The sequence below is a fragment of the Ambystoma mexicanum genome, chromosome 7q (assembly GCF_040938575.1).
Source record: "Ambystoma mexicanum isolate Mex_15411 chromosome 7q, UKY_AmexF1_1, whole genome shotgun sequence".
Classification (NCBI taxonomy): domain Eukaryota; kingdom Metazoa; phylum Chordata; class Amphibia; order Caudata; family Ambystomatidae; genus Ambystoma; species Ambystoma mexicanum.
This window is the reverse complement of record NC_090941.1, coordinates 158688902-158711245: the sequence shown is the minus strand read 5'-3', so window position 1 is coordinate 158711245 and position 22344 is coordinate 158688902. Positions and strand designations below refer to the sequence as shown.

The window sequence follows — 22344 nt, the reverse complement described above, 5'->3', positions numbered from 1 at the left end:
CAAAAGTTTGCTCCAGCCAGCCCCATAAGCAACGACTGCGGCGCGAGTAGTGAAGGTGAGTAGGAAGTGGCGATCAGGTGAACTAAAGACTACAAAGTGCGGGCTGGGAAAGGGGTGTGGAGTCCCTGGGGATTTAACGACTTAACAGATAGCCACGCAATCCCCATCAGCCTTCAAAGCTTCCAATCAAAGGGCAAGACCCTCAATAGCCTGTGTGCTTCAGGAGCTCTGGGACTGTTTTTTTGTGATACAAGGTCTTCGTGATGAGGAGATACAAGATACTAAGAAACTCTCGGCTGATTACAGTGGCACATGTGATCCCTTTTGGAGTGAAATATAAAGGACTGAATTCTATAGGTATTTGTCTCAGTGTGGATCGGATCCTGGTTGATGGAGCTAGTGGTCACTGACGTCAGGTCTGGAAGCAGACACCACTGAGCGCTACAGGGCTGATCAAAGTGGGTAACCCCTGAGATCCAGTCAATTAACGGAGTGTGGGCTGCTAAGTGGTGAGTGCCTAAGGAAACATATGTCGAGTGCTAAAGGGAGAGGACATACTTAAGGCACCCATGCACCCCCCCAACGTGAATATTTGAGGAGCAGAGGGGACAATCACTAAGTGCTGACAATCAGAGGGGAAAGGCACGCCCAGCGAGACTCGATCTCCAACACTACGGGTCAACAGACATTGTGACTACAGAACATGGAGGCACGATGGCAATTACTAAAGAGGAACTAAGGCAATGTTTAGGGTATCACCAACAGTGACCTAAAGGAAACGCTCCAGGAGTCTTTTCAAGAACAGATTACCACTGTAAGATCCGATATAAAAACTGCGGTAAAAGAAGTAAAAGGCGACATTCCAAAATTAGGAGAACTTGTGGACATTGCTGAACAAGCTCTACAAGAATTGTCAGAAGACTCACGGAAAAATGATGAAACCCTAGGTCAAGGCGATCAAACATTTGCATCAAGAACATTCCAGAGGAGATCGCAGATAAAGATCTTAAGTGCTCATTACAAAGCCTCTGTCCGGATTTGCTTCTGGAAATTCCTTTGGATGGTGTTCTTCTAGATAGAATTCATAGGTCTGACTGTTAGGACAGATTTCTTAATTGTGGGCAATTTTCCTTCCATGTGGCAACCCCTAAACCTTTTGCTGTTGTTTTCACCAGGATCTAGACTTTGCCAGAGAAGTGCAGCCTTCTGCCGCACTCCTCTGGGCTTTCGCTCCATTCTTACGGGGAAACTGACATGCCCTTAAGACAGTCAGTACCGGGAAACGTTGTTTTCCGTAGTTTCTTTATCATGTTGCAGCTTTCGTGCAACATGACACAAGAGGGCACTGTAAGCTAAGTTACTGCTCTCATGGGTCTCTTGTCTTCTACAGGCCCTAGATACTCTTTTAGGATTGTAAATGATCGGTGCAAGTGAATCACGGATGGGACTGGTGGCAGCGATCGTTTGTGTTTTTGAGCTCCTTTTGGCGTTTTAAGCGCGTTTCTCGCGCTTAGCCCAAAATGGTGGCCTGGCTCCCAAAATGGCCAGAGCACGAGGCTCTTTGTCCTGTCCGCTGACCGGCTTGCCCCCTTCACCTTCCCCAGGTCGAGCGGACCCGGGGCCTTCCGTATTTGGGCATGTACTTTCCCGCGAAACACAGATGCTTTTGCGGGATTCTACAGGCCTTGTGTGTGCCTCTAGGATGTGGGCTGGGATGTCTGGTCCCAATACACATCCTGGGTGCCAGAGAGTCTAGTGTGGTATGAATGCCTGGTACCACCGTGGTCCGTGATAGGTCCACGTATGGTGTGAGTGTTTTGTAAGCAGATCTCCCATTGGGTCCTCTCCGTTTTGGCGCAAAGGGAACCATGGATAAGAGGAGGCTGGAAACACCACTACCAGGTCGATCTCCTGAGTTCTCACGAACAAAGGGATACAGGAGCCAAGTATCCTGCAACCACGAGGCTGAACCAAGGAATCGCTGGTGACCCGCTGAAGGACTGCTCCTCTGCACTGCTGTCGCTTTGTGAAACCCTTTCTACCTCGGATCTAACGAGAAGGCCTGTATTGGTACTTCGACCCTTGGAATAGCGGGGACAGCTATTCTCGGCACCTTCACCATCTCCTGCACGTAAGCCTTCGGAAGTGTCTCTGGGCCATCCAGCAGACTGACCAGCCTACCCAGGAGTCTGGCTCTGTAACCGCCGTCAGGTTGTGTTGTATTTTGAGTTCTTGTCAATCTCACACGATTCGTACACTTGGCATTCCCAGGTCTGAAGTGAGTAGTGTACATTTGGCTGAGATACACACGGCCGCTCCGTTGCCCTGCTGTGGTAACAAACTGTGCGGGTTCACTGCGTTTGGGACGCCCTCAACTGAACTCTGCTGCTGCGGAAACTACACGACGACAAGACGTCCCCTGCTCCTATCTGAACCTGCCAGCACTGAAACTGACACAGAGAAGCCTGGGTCTGCCTGCATCGGGGGCCGGTGAGTAGCATAGCTAGGAACTGGTCGCCCTCCTGCAGTAGTCCATAGCCTATCCTCGCTGTGTCAAACAGCACGCCTTTCCGTACTCACGCTCTGCTTCTGCCCACAGTGGAGGCTGCGCTTGAGTCGCGGAGCTCTGTTCATCTTCATTTGTTCACCGAACTGAACTGCCTGATTCCCTCGAAGAGGCTCCCCTTTTTTCCCGTTGGCACCAGCGTGTGCAGGTACTTTTGAGCACAAGGCTCCACTCTTCGTAGGGTTTGGACTTCCTTTTAGTTAGGTGCCTCTGAAGGCGGACTGGGTCTGATTATTATTCGCATTGCCTGTTTTCCTCCCCAACTAGGCGGTCTACACATTTCGTGCTTCTAACGCGTTAGACTCGTTTGTATTTGTATATATATATATTGTATTGGTTTGGTATGTGTTGGTTTACTTGAGTTTTATTGTGATTTCTCGCTACGGTCATTGTTGAAAAGGCCTTGTTGGTACCATTGGTACCATTGTTGGTACAGCAGTCAGGATTCCAGTGAACATTCAGAGAAACGTCCCAGGAAAGGTCTTGTTAGGCAATGATCTCAGAGCTTTAGGGCTCGTAGGAGAGACTGCTGACAGACCCTGCACACGGTCTCAAACACGGGCAGCATTGGCCAAGACCAATACGCCGCCCCCGCCGATGGGGAAGCCCAAGGCAAAAGGAGTAAGAAAGTCAAGACGAGGGAAAGAGAACATTCCCCCGAGCTCGCCTACCACTGTGGTGGAGGAAGTTGGTCAATCGCCCGGGCCTGACGAGGAGGTGGCGATGCCTGAAGTATTTGACCCCATCGACCATCCGGAACTAAAAGACTTGTTAGTAGAAGGTGGTCCTGACAGGGAAGAATTCAGTAAAGGCCAAAGTGAGTGCCCATCTCTGGAAGGCCTAAGGAGACAGGCCTGCTCCCAGCTTGAGGGTGAACCTCCTGGGACGCATCGGATTTATTGGGAAGGTGGACTCCTGTATAGTGAGCCCACAGGGTCTACAGAAGGAGACCATAGGAGGTTGGTGGTTCCCCTTGCTGTAAGACCCTTCCTCCTGCAGCTGGCGCATAAAGTGCCCCTTGCTGGTCACCTTGGTATTAAGAGGACCAAGCAAAGGTTATCCATGCACTTCTACTGGCCCAAGATGGGGGTGCAAGTAGAAAGTCACTGCAGGAGTTGTGCATCCTGCCAGTTATCTGGTAAGGTTGGCTCGACAATCCAAGCTCCATTGGTACCACTCCCAGTGGTGGGAGTACCATGCGAAAGTGTAGGGATCGACATCGTTGGTCCCCTTGACCCGCAAACATCCTCCGGCAATAGGTTTATCCTGGTGCTGGTCGACCATGCAACCAGATATCCTGAGGCCATCCCATTGAAAACTAACCGCCAAGTCAGTTGCAAAAGCGTTACTTGGCATATTTACTAGGGTTGGCTTCCCTAAAGAAGTTGTGTCGGATAGTGGCAGCAACTTTATGTTGAAGTATATGCAGGCTATGTGGAAAGAATGTGGGGTCACCTACAAGTTCTCTTCTGCCTACCACCCCCAGACCAATGGTCTGGTGGAACGTTTCCACAGAACGTTAAAAAGCATGATTGGGGCTCTGGAAGAACCTCAGAGAAGGAAATGGGATCTTCTTTTACCATGCTTACTGTTTGCCTACCGAGAGGTACCACAGGAGGGTGTTGGCTTCAGCCCCTTTGAACTTCTGTTCGGTCATCCTGTACGGGGACCCTTCGCCATAGTCAAAGAGGGATGGGAGATGCCCACTCCCCCTTGTACTACCAACGTAGTAGATTATGTGCTGGGGCTCAGATAATGGATGGTACTTCTGATGGGCTTGGCTAGTGATAAATTGAAGGCAGGACAAACGCTGGTGAAACATTGGTACGACCAGAAAGCTTCCCTCATCAATTTTACCCCTGGTCAGCAAGTCCTGATCATGTATCCCATAAGGCCTCGAACTTTACAGGACAAATGGTCAGGCCCTTACACAGTGGTGGAACTCCTGGGTGAGGTTAACTATTTAGTGGACCTTGGAAGGCCTGGACAGGCTCCAAAAGTGTTCCACGTAAATAGGCTGAAGGCTTTCGTCCCAAGTGTCGAAATCGCAGCACTGCTACTGGCTTCAGATGTTGAGGAAGAGGAGTCTGAACCTCTCCCCGACCTGTTCCAAAGCGGTCCTTCAGATAGCTCCTTTGAGGGTGTCTGAGTGGCCCCTCACCTGACTTCTACTCAGCAGGCCGAGTTAAAAAGTTTGCTTAGGCAGTTTTCCCCCCTGTTTTCACAGTCGCCTGGTTTGACACCTTGGTGCAAACATAACATAGACACAGGAGACCGTGTACCTACCAAAAGTAGGGGATACAGGATGTCAGACAAAGAACGGTCTTACATTAAGACCGAGGTCAACAAGATGTTAGACCTTGGGGTGATTGAACCCTCTAGTAGTCCTTGGTCCAGCCCTGTCGTTTTGGTTCCAAAGGCAGGCACTTCTGAATTGAGGTTCTGCATGGATTACAGGGCTCTGAATGCTGTCACCAAGACAGATGCACACCCCTTGCCTCAAACAGATGAGCTGGTGGATACTTTGGGTGCCTCCAAGTACCTCAGCACGTTTGACCTCACTGCTGGCTATTGGCAAATAGCTTTAGCAGAACATGCCAAGGAGAAGACAGCATTTTCTACTCCAGACGGCCTTTACCAATTCAGGGTAATGCCGTTCGGGTTGAAAAATGCACCTGCCACTTTCCAGAGGCTTGTGAATCATGTGTTGAATGGGTTGGACGAATTCTGTCTTGCATATCTGGATGATATAGCAGTTTTCAGTGCCACCTGGGAAGACCATGTGAAACACCTTGGGATTGTGCTCCAGGCTCTTCAGAAAGCACACTTGACCATAAAGGCTAGTAAATGCCAGATTGGACAAGGCTCAGTGGTTTACCTTGGACATGAAGTAGGTGGAGGGAGGATACAGCCTCTTCCCAGTAAAGTACAAGCAGTACAAGACTGGCCTACCCCCACTACACAGACCCAAGTGAGAGCCTTCTTAGGACTCACGGGGTATTACCGCAACTTCGTGGCAGACTACGGCACCATAGCTGCCCCTGACTGCCCTCACCACTCCGAAGAAACCCAAGAAGGTAACTTGGACCGACGAGTGTGAGAAGACCTTCAACGGCTTAAAAGAATCCTTGTGCCAGGCCCCTGTCCTCAGGGCCCCTGATTATCAAAGACCTTTTATTGTGCAGACGGACGCCTCTGACACTGGGATAGGAGCTGTACTATAGATGAGAAGGGTAAGGAACACCCTATTGGTTTTATTAGTCGCCAGCTTAAGAACAGAGAGCTCAGATGGTCCACAGTGGAGAAAGAATGTTTCTCTGTAGTGTGGGCCCTACGGAAGCTGAGGCCCTACCTCTATGGGACCCACTTCACTGTGCAAACTGACCATAAGCCCTTAAAGTGGCTAATGAACATGAAGGGAGAGAATCCAAAGTTGCTTAGGTGGTCCATAAGTCTACAAGGCTTCAACTTCACTATTGAGCATAGGCCAGGTGTCCAACATAGCAATGCTGATGGGTTGTCCAGAATGTTTAACCAACCTGAACAAGAGACTCATCCAGGGGTGCATTAGTTCCCCCTGTCCATAGTCTGGGAGGGGCGAGTGTTAGGAAAGATTTCTTAATTGTGGGTAATTTTCCTTCCATGTGGCAACCCCTAAACTTTTTGCTGTTGTTTTCACCAGGATCTAGACTTTGCCAGAGAAGTGCAGCCTTCTGCCGCACTCCTCTGGGCTTTCGCTCCATTCTTACGGGGAAACTGACATGCCCTTTAGACAGTCAGTACCGGGAAACGTTTCTTTCATTTTGCAGCTTTCGTGCAACATGACACAAGAGGGCACTGTAAGCTAAGTTACTGCTTGCTTATCAAAGAAACGAGCTGGGGGTAGATCTCCGTCTTCGGCTGGGGCCTCCCTCTGGAACAGCGCCCTGCCACTCTAAAACTTGAGGAGAACCATCTTTCTTCCTGCACTTATCAGACCTACCCTGTCTGCTGCCTTAAACGTAGCACTTGCAAATTGCTGGCTGCACTACCACTGTTTGTTGCCTTTATTATTTATTTATTGTTATTTATCTGTTTCTCCTCTGCTTCGCACTTTCCACTTCTCCCCCCTTCCATGCACTTTTCCCCTCACACTTGCGCGTTCTCAATGTCACTGGGCCTAGTAAGATCGCTGTTTTATTCTCCTCTGTTCCCCTCCCTTGCCTTGTCACGCTCTGAAACACTTGTGTACGAGCGCGATAGAAATAAAATATCAATGCCTGCCCCCTGGACTCCCAGCAACAATTGCAAACTGTTTGGCTATTTACCCATTTTTTGTTAAAAGTATGCTCTACAATGCAACATTTTAACCTATTATTTAAAAAAAAATTCACAGGGGGAAACCCCCCCGAACCTCCCCTTAATGCCCCTCCACTTAAAAAAGATTCACCAGCCGCCACTGGCCCTCAGACTGTGTTGGGAACGGGATGGGGGAACCGAGGGACTATGGTGGGAGCACAATGGGCGGGAACCATGGGATAGTGATGGGAGCAGAGTGGGGAGAGCCCTGGGTGTGTGATGGGGTGGGGAGAGACCAGCGACTGGGTAGGAGTGGGATGAGGGAGCCCAGCGACTTTGATGGGAGCAGGTGACGGCGCGCAATATATACTGTCCATTTGGCATTTCTGGGGGGTCCCGACCTGCCCAAATTTTGCTCAGGGGGCCCTGGCCAAAAAAGTTTGAAGACCACTGCCCTAGATACTCTTTTTGGATTGTAAATGATCGGTGCAAGTGAATCACGGATGGGACTGGTGGCAGCAATCGTTTCTTGTGTTTTTGAGCTCCTTTTGGCGTTTTAAGCGCGTTTCTCGCGCTTAGCCCAAAATGGTGGCCTGGCTCCCAAAATGGCCAGACCACAAGGCTTTTTGTCCTGTCCGCTGACCGGCTTGCCCCCTTCACCTTCCCCAGGTCGAGCCGACCCGGGGCCTTCCTTATTTGGGCATGTACTTTCCCACGAAACACAGATGCTTTCGCAGGCTTCTACAGGCCTTGTGTGTGCCTCCAGGATGTGGGCTGGGATGTCTGGTCCCAATACACATCCTGGGTGCCAGAGAGTGTAGTGTGGTATGAATGCCTGGGACCACCGTGGTCCGTGATAGGTCCACGTATGGTGTGAGTGTTTTGTGAGCAGATCTCCCATTGGGTCCTCTCCGTTTTGGCGCAAAGGGAACCATGGATAAGAGGAGGCTGGAAACACCACTACCAGGTCGATCTCCTGAGTTCTCACGAACAAAGGGATACAGGAGCCAAGTATCCTGCAACCACGAGGCTGAACCAAGGAATCGCTGGTGCCCCCCTGAAGGACTGCTCCTCTGCACTGCTGTCGCTTTGTGAAACCCTTTCTACCTCGGATCGAACGAGAAGGCCTGTACTGGTACTTCGACCCTTGGAATAGCGGGGACAGCTATTCTCGGCACCTTCACCATCTCCTGCACGTAAGCCTTCGGAAGTGTCTCTGGGCCATCCAGCAGACTGACCAGCCTACCCAGGAGTCTGGCTCTGTAACCGCCGTCAGGTTGTGTTGTATTTTGAGTTCTTGTCAATCTCACACGATTCGTACACTTGGCATTCCCAGGTCTGAAGTGAGTAGTGTACATTTGGCTGAGATACACACGGCCGCTCCGTTGCCCTGCTGTGGTAACAAACTGTGCGGGTTCACTGCGTTTGGGACGCCCTCAACTGAACTCTGCTGCTGCGGAATCTACATGACGACGAGACGTCCCCTGCTCCTATCTGAACCTGCCAGCACTGAAACTGACACAGAGAAGCCTGGATCTGCCTGCATCGGGGGCCGATGAGTAGCATAGCTAGGAACTGGTCGCCCTCCTGCAGTAGTCCATAGCCTATCCTCGCTGTGTCAAACAGCACGCCTTTCCGTACTCACGCTCTGCTTCTGCCCACAGTGGAGGCTGCGCTTGAGTCGCGGAGCTCTGTTCATCTTCATTTGTTCACCGAACTGAACTGCCTGATTCCCTCGAAGAGGCTCCCCTTTTTGCCCGTTGGCACCAGCGTGTGCAGGTACTTTTGAGCACAAGGCTCCACTCTTCGTAGGGTTTGGACTTCCTTTTAGTTAGGTGCCTCTGAAGGCGGACTGGGTCTGATTATTATTCGCACTGCCTGTTTTCCTCCCCATCTAGGTGGTCTACACATTTCGTGCGTCTAACGCGTTAGACTTGTTTGTATTTGTATATATATATATATATTGTATTGGTTTGGTATGTGTTGGTTTACTTGAGTTTAGTTGTGATTTCTCGCTACGGTCATTGTTGCAAAGGCATTGGATAAATCTGTCTATATTTTTAATATAACACCTGTTTGGAGTAATCTGTAAGTGTCCTTGCTGTTTGTGCTCATTGCAGGCTTTCAGTCACCCTCACCCCTCTTGAGACCTAGTCTTGACTGCCGCGATCGCTACCCTGATTGGTCTGGCTTGTCGAGAGGTTACCCTGTTCCGAGAAATTGGGCTGGCCTTCTGAACCTCTGCCCCTCCCAGACAGAGTTCAGAAATCCGTCTTAACACTGACATCCCTCTGGTGTCCAAGAGGACGACTTTGTGGAGGAGTGCTGGGGTTGACAGAAAAAGAGGTACCCACCTCCTGTGTGGGTCCGTGGGTGTGGCAGGCGACGAGTGCATAACAGTGGAATAGGAGCACTGAGCACACCGCAGGAGGGAACACTGTGCAGGGAGCAATGCCCCTTGGTGATTGAAAGGTGGACCCCTTGGTGTTAGAAAGGTGGGCAAGGACGGAGGTCCTCTGGGGAGTACTATATCAACAGAATTTGCTGCATTGGTGACAGCCACGAAGCAGAAGTGAGCGTAGCCTAATCCCACTCATCTATGGACAATATAGCTCCAAAGGTTTGCTCCAGCCAGCCCCATAACCAACGACTGCGGCGCGAATAGTGAAGGTGAGGAGGAACTGGCGATCAGGTGAACTAAAAACTACAAAGTGCGGGCTGTGAAAGGGTGCGGAGGCCCTGGGGATTTAACGACTTAACAGATAGCCACGCAATCCCTACCAGCCTTCAAAACTTCCAATCAAAGGGCAAGACCCTCAATAGCCTGTGTGCTTCAGGAGCGCTGGGCCTGTTTTTTTGTGATACAAGGTCTTGGTGATGAGGAGATACAAGATACTGAGAACCTCTCGGCTGATTACAGTGGCACATGTGATCCCTTTTGGAGTGAAATATAAAGGACTGAAGGCTATAGGTATTTGTCTCTGTGTGGATCGGATCCTGGTTGTCTCTGTGTGGATCGGATCCTGGTTGATGGAGCTAGTGGTCACTGACGTCAGGTGTGGAAGCAGACGCCACTGAGCGCTACAGGGCTGATCAAAGTGGGTAACCCGTCAGATCCAGTCAATTAACGGAGTGTGGGCTGCTAAGTGGTGAGCGCCTAAGGAAGCATATGTCGAGTGCTAAAGGGAGAGGACATACTTAAGGCACCCCTTCACCCGCCAACGTGAATACTTGAGGAGCAGAGGGGACAATCACCAAGTGCTGGCAATCAGAGGGGAAAGGCACGCCCAGCGAGACTCGATCTCCAATAATACGGTCAACAGACATAGTGACTACAGAGCACAGAGGCACAATGGCAATTACTAAAGAGGAACTAATGCAATGTTTAGCCGATCACCAACAGCGACCTAAAGGAAACGCTCCAGGAGTCTTTTCAAGAACAGATTACCGCTGTAAGATCCGATATAAAAACTGCGGTACAAGAAGTAAAAGGCCACATTCCAAAATTAGGAGAACGTGTGGACATTGCTGAACAAGCTCTACAAGAATTGTCAGAAGACTCACGGAAAAATGATGAAACCCTAGAACAACTAGCACGGATGACACACAATTTGCAAATTCAGTGCAAAGATCTCGAGAACAGGTCAAGGCGATCAAACATTTGCATCAAGAACGTTCCAGAGGAGATCACAGATAAAGATGTTAAGTCCTCATTATGAACCCTCTGTCCGGATTTGCTTCTGGAAATTCCCTTGGATGGTGTTCTTCTAGATAGAATTCATAGGTGGGCCCTTCTAGGAAAGAATATCCGGCATGACCCTGTGATGTGCTGGCCACATTCACATCATATGGGCAGAAAGAAGGAGTTCTGAGGGCAGCACAAACAGGTCCATCCTTAACCATTAATAGCTCGGAAGTACAGCTCTATCAAGATCTGGCATTTTCTACCCTATTCAAAAGGAGGCAGATTAATCCGGTCAATAGTATTCTCAACCAGGAGAAGATATGGTACACGTGGACCCTTCCTTTTGGCTTGCTATTTTTCTGGAAGGGAAGACAATTCCAAGTAACAACATGTGAAGATGTTCTGGATGTGGTAGCATTGGAAAATAGAGATTGGACCGGGACATCAGAGGCGGGAGGAGAGACCACCCAGCAGAGGCGACAATGAGAGTGGTGCATGGCAAAGCGAGACAACAGGAAAGCTTGTGCTCCGAAAGGCTGGGACAAGTTGGAGGACACGCCATACTCTGAGGGGTGAAGGCGGGGGGACCAGATAAACCAGGTACCCTGGAGAGCTTTGGAGGGACATTTTAAAGTAAACAGGGGAGGGAGAACAGAGTTGGAGATGGAAGAACGGGATGTGTCCGGGGTTGAAGCAGGGGACTGGTTTGGGATCTCTTGCAGAGGGTTAGCATGTCTCTCCACAGTTGGTTGCTCCCAGGTATCCTACCGGTTCATGGATGGTTACTCCTGTGGTTGTCACTAGGACCCATGTACGGTCCTGGGTTAAAGTTTGGAGGTGAGGGGTGATTGGAGAGGGTGAGGGTGAGTGCAATGGGGGTAAGTGGGACGAGGGCAGCGGTTGGGAGGGGGATCAGCAGGATAAACACGAAGATACGGCAGAGGGAGGCAGACAGGAAAAGAAGAGATTAAAAGCTCCCAATATGCGTTATATATGCATTCTATTTTAAGGAAGACAAGGTCCACGTCAATTTTGGGGGACCCCTATGGGGATTAGAGGTAAAGGTCCAGCGTAAGGGAAGGAGTTTGGTTGGACTAGGTACTCACCATGGATTTTAAGATACTCACATACAATATTCGAGGGCTACATTCACCAGCAAAGCGATGCAAGCTCGGATCATTCTTGAGGCGCGAGAAACCGGATTTTCTTGCCATTCAAGAAACCCATATATGTAGGAAAGATAAATTGCGTATTAGATTACAAGACTACCCACCGATCTTTCAGGCTAATATGAATGAGAAAAATAGCGGGGGCCCTGATAGCATTCAGGAATAAGCCTGATCTGGTGATTCTGAACTTGGTATGTGATAAACTGGGGAGATACCAATTTGCGAAATTCCGCATTCGGAGGGAAGTATTCACGGCTGCGGCAGTGTACGCACCTAACTCAGGACAGGAACGTTTTCTGAAGGCAACATTGGCAGCACTTGCAATAGCTGATGGTCATGTAATAATGACAGGGTATTTTAACAAAATATGGGATGCAGAAATTGACACTAGCCAACTTGGTTTCATGCCATGGGGCACAACATTACAACAGCTTAAAGACAAATGTACACAATTGGGGTTAGTGGATGTGTAGCGAGCCAACAGCGGAATGGAAGCAGGATTCACGTTTCTTTTTCATGTTCATAAAACCCAGTCGTGAATAGATTATATTTGGAAGATCTGCCAGAATGGCGGGATGAATTCAGGAAGTTGGTCTTGGATCGATTGCCTTATCGGATCATGCCCCCTTAGGGGCAATATTGATCATGACACCCAGTAATAGGGGCCGGTGGAGTTGGGTATTGCCGGATGGATCCTTGCGGACACAGATTTCTTGGGGGAGCCAGACGAGAGAATTCAGGCCTATATTGGAGAAAATGCAATCGCGTATACCTCCCCCGGGATTGGGTGGGATGCGTTCAAAGTGGTAATCAGGGGGGAACTGATAGCACGCAAAGCCCTGAGGCGACTTGAGGAAGACTTAGAGACTCAATTTAGGAATATAATGCCAGAAATGGATAACTACCCTGTAACGGAAACAATGAAAACCTATTGAGCAATTAGAGGACAGCTAGAATTATTAAGGTTGAAAAAGGCAAAAAGGACCCTACTTAGAACTAAACAACATTACTACATGGAAGGAAATAGAGCGTGAAGGTTAATAGCACGACAATTAAGACAGAAGACAGCCACCCAAACGATTATAAAAATTACGGAAGGGGAAGGGAAGGAGGTGACCAATACAGAGGGAAATCTAAAATGTTTTGAAAATGTTGTTATATTCTTCCGATAGGCAGCAGGATGGCCTGCTGAATTCATATCTAGCGGAACTATCTCTTTCGAAGCTACCGAGATAAGACAGTGAAGAGCTGGGAGAGGATATTGCAGAGGAGGAAGTTATCGCAGCCAAAAGAAAACTTCAGCTAAAAAAGGCTACGGTACCTGATGGCTTCACAGCTGGGTTTTATTAGAAATACTGGAGAATTCTGGCCCCCCATTTAACATGCTTATTAACTCTTTCGAAAAAACTCGCCACATTAGAGCATCAATAGATGAGGCTAGATTAGTGGTATTCCCGAAACTGGGAAAAGACCCGACACAGTGTGGGTCATTTTGCCCAACAGCGCTAATCAACATTGATGCCAAAATATGCACCAAGATATTAGCTTCACGAATGGAAGACAGACTTCATACGCTAATTAGACCCGATCAAGCAGGGTTCATAAACCACTGTCAAACCTTTGATAACTTAAGGAGGGTATGTCACCTAATTGAGAAAGTTAAATGGCGGGGGATCCCAGCGCTACATCTCGCATTAGACACCGAAAAGACGCTTAATCGGGTAGAAAGGTCCTTTCTTTTCCAAACAATGAAGAAAATGGGGTTTGGCAAGTGCTTTCTTCATAGGATACAAGCGAATTATCAGACCCCAACCCTCCATCTGTCCATCAATGGACAGCTGTCTGGTCCGATTCGTCTAGAGAGGGGAACGAAAAAGGGATGCCTGCTATCCCCCTTGCTTTAAGCGATTTATCTGGAACCTTTTCTGCAGGGTATATGGGAAACACTGGGTGTGAAAGGGGTCCATTTCAGGAGGTTGGATCACAAAATATTGGCATACGGCGATGACATGTAGTTGGCTATATCGGATCCTGCAGAATCCCTGAAGGTGATTACCTTGGAATTGACATTATTTGGGGACGTTACGGGATTAAAGGTTAAGCCACATAAATCTGATATACTCAACCTCACACTATCAAAGGATATAATAGATGAAATACGGGGATCCATTCAATTTCCGTCACCCAAAGAAAACATTTAATACTTGGGGGGTCTACATTACGAAATCAGTGGCAATGCTGAATGAGGCAAATTATACTCAGTTGCTCAAAGCTTTCAGAGGGGACCTGCAAAGGTGGAATGTATATCATGGCTGGAGTGAATAGATTTGATACAAATGGTGAATCTACCACGCTTTCTCTACTATTTTCAAGCTTTGCCAGTCTATATCCCCAATTTTTTTTTTTAAGTAACTCAACCGCATCCTTTATTCCTTTATTTGGCATAATAAAAGACAGCGGGTGGCCTTACGGACCTTAATGGCCCCAATGAATAGGGGAGGTATGGCCTTCCCCGATTTTAGAAACTACTATTGGCGGCCCAGTTGAGGGTACTGAAACAATTACTTTCAGGAGAGGATAGTAAGCACTGGGTTGATATGGATAGAGCAGTGGTGGGTGGTCCATTAGATGAGGTGTTATGGTTGCCTAGACCTGACCGTCCTCCAAGTATGAAGGCATTGCAAATAACCACACTCGTGGACGAAGTGTGAGACGAAGCGTTGAAGCAGAAGCACACATCAACTATTCTGGGGCCCTTTACACCTATTTTTGGGAATCCTAAGTTTACTCCGGAATGGAAGTGAGTACTTTTGGGAAATGGAGGGAGGCGGGCTGTGTAAGGCTTAAAGATTTAATGCTAGGTCAAGAAATTAAAAAACATTCAAGCAACGTAAACAATCTTTTGCACTCACAGAAAGGGATCAGCTTCAGCTCTGGGTTATGCACCACCTCAATAAAATATGAACCGGCAGACAGCTCACTACATTTGAGAAATACATCACGTCGCATACAGGGGACACGCACCTCATCTCTACATTCTATGCTTGGATATCTAAAGGGGGTTCCTGGGAAAAGTGGCTATAAATGGGCAAATAGGAAGGTACATTGGATCATCAAATAGCGGACGAGGTATGGGAGACACTTTGGCATAATATCCCGAAACTAACACGATCTATCCAACTAATAGAAATGTGGTATAAAATTCTCACTCAATGGTACTATACACCGGAGAGACTCAGAGTGATGTTTAAGAGGTCACCGCCGGACTGCTGGCATAAGTGCAAGGGGCAGGGGATTGGCTCCATATCTACCAGAGACCTTAGCAAAAATTAAAGAGGTTAAAATACATTTAAAAACTGCAATAAATCTTATAAATCAACCAGGAAACTACTGGACAGCCAAAACACGTTACCAGTAAAACATTTTTGGAATATGGGCTATACTAAACAGTAAACAGATGTCCCAACATTCAATGCAGGCAGCCTCTATTTCTGAAAACATCGGGTAGCTCACTTCCATAAAGTCTATTACAGCGATAATGTAGCAGAAAACTGCAACTACAGTAAGCAGCCACCTAAGTGGGAATCGAATTTTGATGTGGCCATCCACAAAAAGTGATTTTGAACCTTAAGAACTGAGGGTCCTGATGGACTCCCCAATAAGGTCGAAAAACAAGAACCTATCCTTTGGTCCAATATACTTTGGCTGCTTTTTTTTTTACAGATAATAGACACTGGTTAAACTCCTGAAATGGAAGAATGAGATTGTTATAACCATCTATAAAAAAAAAGCTGATTGGTTCTCTCTATCCAACTAGAGACCTATAAGTCTCCTTGACACCTTCAGTAAAATAACGCACTGCTTGTTTTGAAAGATCTAGAAGACTGGCTTTCAAAGGCAGGGTGACTATGTTCCAAACCGGGTTGAGAACGCATATGGGTACAAACCTGAATGGATTGGTCTATGAGCTCTGCCAACAGAAAGCTTTACTGGAATACTCTGTGCCATTATATTCCGTAGCATTAGACATCACACAGCCACCTTTGATAAGGTGAATAGGAATAAGGTTTAGGGTAAACTTTGGCCATGGAAAATTCCCTATGAAAATGCTTCAACTATTCCATACGGATAATACATTATAGGTACAATTAGACATGTCTGGAACCCTATCCAAACCTATTAAGGCGAATATGGGGCTTAGACAAGGAAGCTTTATTGCCCCTTGCCTATTCAAATTTTACATGGCAGATATGCCAGAGGCAATGGATAAGCTGGACCTATTCCCTCCAAAAATTGGTAACACACGAATATGTTGGCTATCGTATGCCAGTGATATCCTATTGTACAAGACCCTGTATGGTCTGCAAAGAAGTCTCAATTATTTCAGCGATTACATAGTTGCCAATGGATAAATCTAAGAAATACATTTTTTCTGGCAATCCGAAGAAATGTGGGTTTAAATGTTCAACTAATAACACAAGGATCAAGGTGGTGGACAATCTAATCCATTTGGATGTTACCATCTCTTGCGAAAATAAGATCAGAGCTATCAAACACAGATTAAGACTGAAATGTAGGTCATTTCAGTCTCAAATGAAAATATTACTGTCAACATATTGCTCAGACACATTGCTTCCCTTAATAGAATCTGTGAGGATCAAAGCGATACCCACAGTGACATGTGGCATAGAATTGTTAGATGGAAATGAATTTACTTGGTTAAACATCCTTGAAAGTCAGTTATGGAGGGCTGTATTGAATCTACCCCTATCTGTACTGTGAGAAAACCGAGGGCATTCTCACATGTATTTCTTTTAGGACCTTCTCTCTGGGAACCTAGAGAGAGGAGAGGATACCAGATCTTGACCCTGGGGTTTTATCCATGAGGGAGAATCACATGAGTGGAGGGACCTTGGGGTTTGTGGGGAGAATGCTGATGTGTGAGATGCAGTATTACTTTTGTCATGACGATGACCTACTGCACCTTCCTTCTAAGTTTATGGGTTATTGCCAATCCTGTGCCATCTTCCCTCTTTCACTCTTACAAAGTGCAGGGGTCAGAAACAGGCAAAGTAGAGTACTATAATTTCCCTATCATGAAACATATTCCAACACAAGGGCGAGAACAAAACAGCAGGGAATATTATCTACTCCCTATTACAGAAACCATTCGGGGTGTTGGAAAAAAACGAGATCAATCACGAGAGACTTAAACTTCCAACTGTAAATCCCAATCCATCAGTTTCCCTCTACTCCCACCAAACTCTAAGAAGAAGAGGAGAGCCCCTAAGCGTGAGACATGGTATCCCCCCTTTCCTAACACTGACTTATCCTCCCCTGCCCTCAGCTTTCATGGGCCAATTCCACGTATGTCCTATTTTACCCCATGAGTCCCCACAAAGTACTGAGAAAAGGAAGAAGCCTCGAAAAGTAATGCACACTTCCCATAGAAAACCCCACTTTAGTACTGGATGAAGAAGAGGGACTTGGAGGAATACAGACATGAAGGTCAGGCATGTCCCATTTATTGAGTTAACTATGGCCAGGCAAAAGAGTTCAAGGGCTCACGCCTGAAACTCCTTGACAGGGTTCAGGTGTATAAAAGGTGGAGCACACAGCAGAAGGAGGAGAGAGCAGCAGGAAGTCCAGTCCAGCCGGTGATGAGCCTGTGGAGAGCGCAGCGCTGAGACAATGAAAAGTTTCAGAGTAAAGCAGTTTTCTGAAGCGTGGCGAGGGAGCCATGTCTTCAGGGAGCATACAAGGTCGAAAGAAGGGAACTCTGTGGTGGGTCGGTCACTTCTTTGTGGCAAAGCAGTGCTCATTTTCCTGGGCAAGGATGCCGACCCAGGAGTGTCTGAGGTTCAGGAGGTGAGAACCTGACTTCAGGTTTAAGAAGCAATGCGAGAGGATAAGCTGTGATATCCAGCAGCGAGACCAGTGAGTAAATAGCCCAGTACACAAGCAAATGAAGGTTTCTGATGAAAGCTGTTGAAATCCATTGTATCTGAGTGGTTGCATGAACCGGCACTTTCACAGAAGTCTCTGATCTGGAGACAGTGAGAGAATACGCAAATGAAGGAAATCATACATGTATGAAGGTCTCTGAACAACTGAATGTGAATTGAAAGTATAACAAGCAAGAACTCGATAAAGATGTGTTAGAAAAGAGCAGAATGAGGAGCAGTGAAGTATGAGCAAAAGCTTAATCTGGAAAACATGGAAAATAAGCCCTTCCCGGCCAGCCGTACTACAAGAATGCCGGTAGGGACATGGTGTTCCGAGCACACAGAGAATGCCCTATGCATGGGTATAGCTTTACAACGGATACACGTGCACTCCCACAACTATTAAAACGTGCATTAGAAGATGCGGCCATGCAGCAACTAATGGAGTCCTGCGAATACCTGCAATGTGATTGCACATACTCCGGTCAGGTGTAGTCTCCCTGGGAAATGTCCATACTGCTCTCCTGCAGTCATTTCGGACAGTACTGTGCGGCACAGCTTCACCATGCAATGTTAACACAAAAAGAGAAACCACTCAACCACTCTCCAACACTTACCTTGTACATCTGTAATTGCTAAGATACACCAACTTTATTAGGAAAAGGAAAGGGTAGCAGAAATGGATGCAAACACTGGAGAATTTGGCCTTTCCACAAGTCATGAGGGCAGCCAAGGAATCATTGACAACCCGTTGTTAACGGGACGTTATGGTTCAGTTGCAGTACCAAAAACCTATCATCTTCACAGAAAACACCATGCTGAAGCAACATTCCGGTTACAGTGCCTTACTAAAAATCTATGAAATTCACAAACAAAAAACATTGTTAAAGGAACGTTATGGTTAAATTGCACTACTACAAACCTATCACCCCTCACCTCCCCAGAGATTGTTAGATAAGTTTGACAACTGAAATGTTGTGTTTTCTTATATTTTTCTACTGCGGTATCCGCTGACACCACCAGAATGTCCACAAATCCAACATAGCGAGTGTTTCCAAAAATCTGACGCACTCCACGCTTTTCACCATCCAATCAGTGGGCGGGTCTGATGTCTGCGGACATCACAGCACCCTGTAGGCCAATCGGTTGCCTGAACACGGCACGAATTGGGAAATGGGCCCGTGAAGTGGAGCCAGATATCACACATTTTTTCGGACCTACTTTTTAGTTGTTTTAAAAAAAGAACTACCAAACCGTTTTACACAAATTTAAAAAAGCATGCTTTTTGGACCAAGCCGCTGCTCCTGGCACAAATTTGACGAAAATCTGTCCAGCTGTTTGGGCTGTAGGTGTGAGCAAAATAGTTTTCCATTATGTCTGACGAAACCTGACCAAACCTGCAAAGTTTGGTGAGGATTCGTCCAAGGGGAGAAAAGTTATAAGCCGCCCAAAACGTGATCTTCCCATGGGTTACGCAACTTAACCATAACTACACAGCCACTACCGCAGGCCATGTAATATATATATATAAAGCATTTCTTTGTGAAACATTGAAACACAAACAGGTAACTTTTTTACACATTACCTTTTGTTATGAGTCCAAGTCTTGCAAGTACATTTTTAAAATCCACAGGACATTTTTTGCCTCCTGTTAAATTGAATTCTGGTATTTGTAATCTTGCATTCAAGGTGGGGGTTGTGGAAGGGGATTGCCCCAATTGTAAATATTTTGCCTAGAATATTGATATAAGTATTTATAGATTTGTGGGCGTACTTTACTATGATCGGTGTACTTTTCAAGTTATCTTTCCAAAACAGAGTATTGTTGAAGACAAACGTGGGAGTGAAAGTGTCAAGGATGAGGGGGGAAGTGAGTCATGAATATTTGCCCAGGATGTGGCGGGAGTGGTTACAGTCTTGGAGACTGGAGGGGTTAATTTATTTGGTTCTGACCCTGTGCTGATTTTCAGGGCACAAGTTGAGGATCCATGTGTGTGGACAGAGGCCCCCCACCTTTTTCAGACGGTGGGCACAACCCCCTTTTGGGTGTTTTTGAGGCCAACCTTAAAAAAAAGTTTGCTTGCTCTAGTGTTCGGCTACTAAGATTTCGCCCCAGGTTGTCATATTTCCAAAGCAGACGCTTACCCACAAGACCACATAAGTGTCTTTAAAGCACAGGTCTCCAGTTTGGAGTGGTTTGTTATGTTGGCATATTCCATAATAATTTGTTGGGTTTAAAAGTGGGCACCGTTTATACTTTGCCAGCATATTTATTGCAAATTCTCCTCTCTGGATTATTTTTCCTGGATGATTACTTATTGGTGATCTTCACTACGCCTATCCCTACACTTCCTCATCCCAGTTCTTGTGTACGAGGCATGTTGCCTCATACACAAGTACTGGGACGAGGTAGAGGGACATGGAGATAATGTCTGGCTTAGTTACCTGTAGCTTCATTACTCATAGACCGACTCTTCCTTGTCCCAGTATTTACCTATGAAGCAAGGTGCCTCATACTTAAACATTGGGGCGAGGAAGAGGGGCGTGGAGGTAATTCTGACCATAGGAGCTGATTTTGGAAATTGGGGTAGTGGGGCGGGAGGGAGAGGGGATGTCTGGGGTGATGAGGTGGGGTGGGCTTTGTGTGCTAAATCATAATGGTGATCCATGTCCATGCTAAGCCGCCATGGTATGTGTTATTAGTGGCTTGAGACACATTTTGGTGCAGCCAGTCTAGTCATTTCTTACTTTGGCTTGACCTGTGTAATTACCTAGATAGACTGGCATTTGAGTGCTTCCAGCCTACGTATGTATTAATGTGGCATGGCATGTTTTACTGTAATATGTTTATTACATGTCTTGACTAGTCTACATTTTGCAGCCAGTTGGACATGTTTTTATTGTGGCATGTCATTTTTAATAGCAACACATTAAAATAATGAAAGCATTAATGTTCCTGTGCACTGTTGGTGACTTGGATGTATTGGATTTTTGGATTGGTGTTACCCTACAAAACAATTGCATACACTCTGGCTTTTTAGCCAATTTGACTCAGAAAGTGTGCTGTATAATGCATTAAAACACATATTCATATCTTTCTCCTAGTGCAGTGTGCAGCGTGCCCCTGCAGCAGCATGATTGTGTGTTTTGCTTAAGTGTGTAGTCTAGGCAGGCCCAGAGTGTGGCGCGACCCGTTATTTGTTGATGAGGTCGGGGGGCCCTCAGTATGGCTCGCAGCAGGCCCCCAGCAAGGCTCGCAGTGGGCCCCCACATTTTGTGCTGCGGCCATGAGATGAATGAAAAAGGGCTGGCTTTGCGTGGGCGAACATGTGAGAGACAGAGGTTTGCACCAACTGATTGATTTCACAATCTGTGGGTCAATGGCAGGACAAACGGTATTTTGGCATGAAATTAAGGGCAGTGGTCATTGTAGTAGATCCACGTGTGTGGAGTCAACAAGTAGTCTAGAAGGCAACCTTGCCCTTAGAATACAGCGATCTAGTGCATGACATATAATGTTTTACACCATGGCGATCAACCTGGCACGCCAACAACGAGTTCAGTTGGTAGAATTCACATGCAGTTTTCTGAAGGCCTCACCATAAAACACTGAAAGGTACAGTAGAAATAATCGCACACATTCGCAAAGTGATGTTTGTACTACCCAAGAAGCCATTTAGAATCTTTTGCATAAAGAAAACAACCATTACTATAGGAACAAAAGCTTACACTTTCAAAACATGCAGTTCTGAGGTGATGGATTTATGAGTGATTTGGTTTATTTTTGTTATGGTTATCACATGTCCCCACTAATTAGAAATATGTCCCATTTTCATTAACCATGTTACCTTGATTGACTGGTGAGTCGAAAGCCCACAATCGATTCCTTGTTTAGTCCAATTGCCTCTATATTGATGACATCATCAACGTTTGGTTCAGTGGCGATTAACTTTATTGGAAACTTCCAAATACCTCCTGTGACGCATTGCACAACCAATGTCACTGTGTGCCTTAAAAATGAAAAATAAATGATTAGAGGAAACAATACCATACATTGACTTCTTCTAAATAAAGGTAAATCATGTGCTTTACACAACTCGACAAGTCTGAAGGTATGGAGCTCACTTTCTTCAGAGCCGTAACAAATGAATGGCATAAAAGCCTTGCATAAGGCTTTCTTACGCCATGCATTCACTCATGGCTCATTTTCGCCCTGTTGTATGGCGGAGAGGAGACCCAGAACGCAACTTGCATTTCTATCACCTCCCTTTCTCTCTGCCATAAAAATGCTCCAGCATTTGTGCTGGCATGTATTTTCATGCCGGTGCAAATGATAGCGATCCCAGTGGGATCAAAAAGCAGGTGGACCCCCGAGGGATCCATTGTAAATGCCACCTGCCATGCGCACATGGCAGGAGGCGTTAACTTAGGAGGCGTTAACTTCATTTGCACAGTGGAGTGCATAGTGCAGGGCAAAAGGCAGTTTGCATGCTTGTATGCCACCTTTTGACCTGCACTTATGCACTCTGCTGTGTAAATGACCAACATTTTGCGGTGTATGCCTACACGCACTGGGTCCCCAGTGCCGAATTACATCCTATATATGTTCTACTGACTGAATATCAGGTTACAGGGGTATACATAACTGTTCATCAAGTACACACACAAAAAAAACACTTTAAAACAGAGCATTCGGATTAA

The 22344-nt window shown here is 46.7% G+C and overlaps 1 protein-coding gene across 1 annotated transcript in view; it reads right to left on the bottom strand.

Moving 5' to 3' along the window:
* CFAP47 (cilia and flagella associated protein 47) overlaps positions 1–22344 on the bottom strand; it is a 3369192-nt gene that overhangs the window by 236451 nt on the left and 3110397 nt on the right. Inside the window, exon 62 of the mRNA XM_069639370.1 lies at positions 21492–21653. Coding sequence (XP_069495471.1) covers positions 21492–21653 — 162 coding nt within the window. The remainder of the gene's footprint in view (positions 1–21491; positions 21654–22344) is intronic.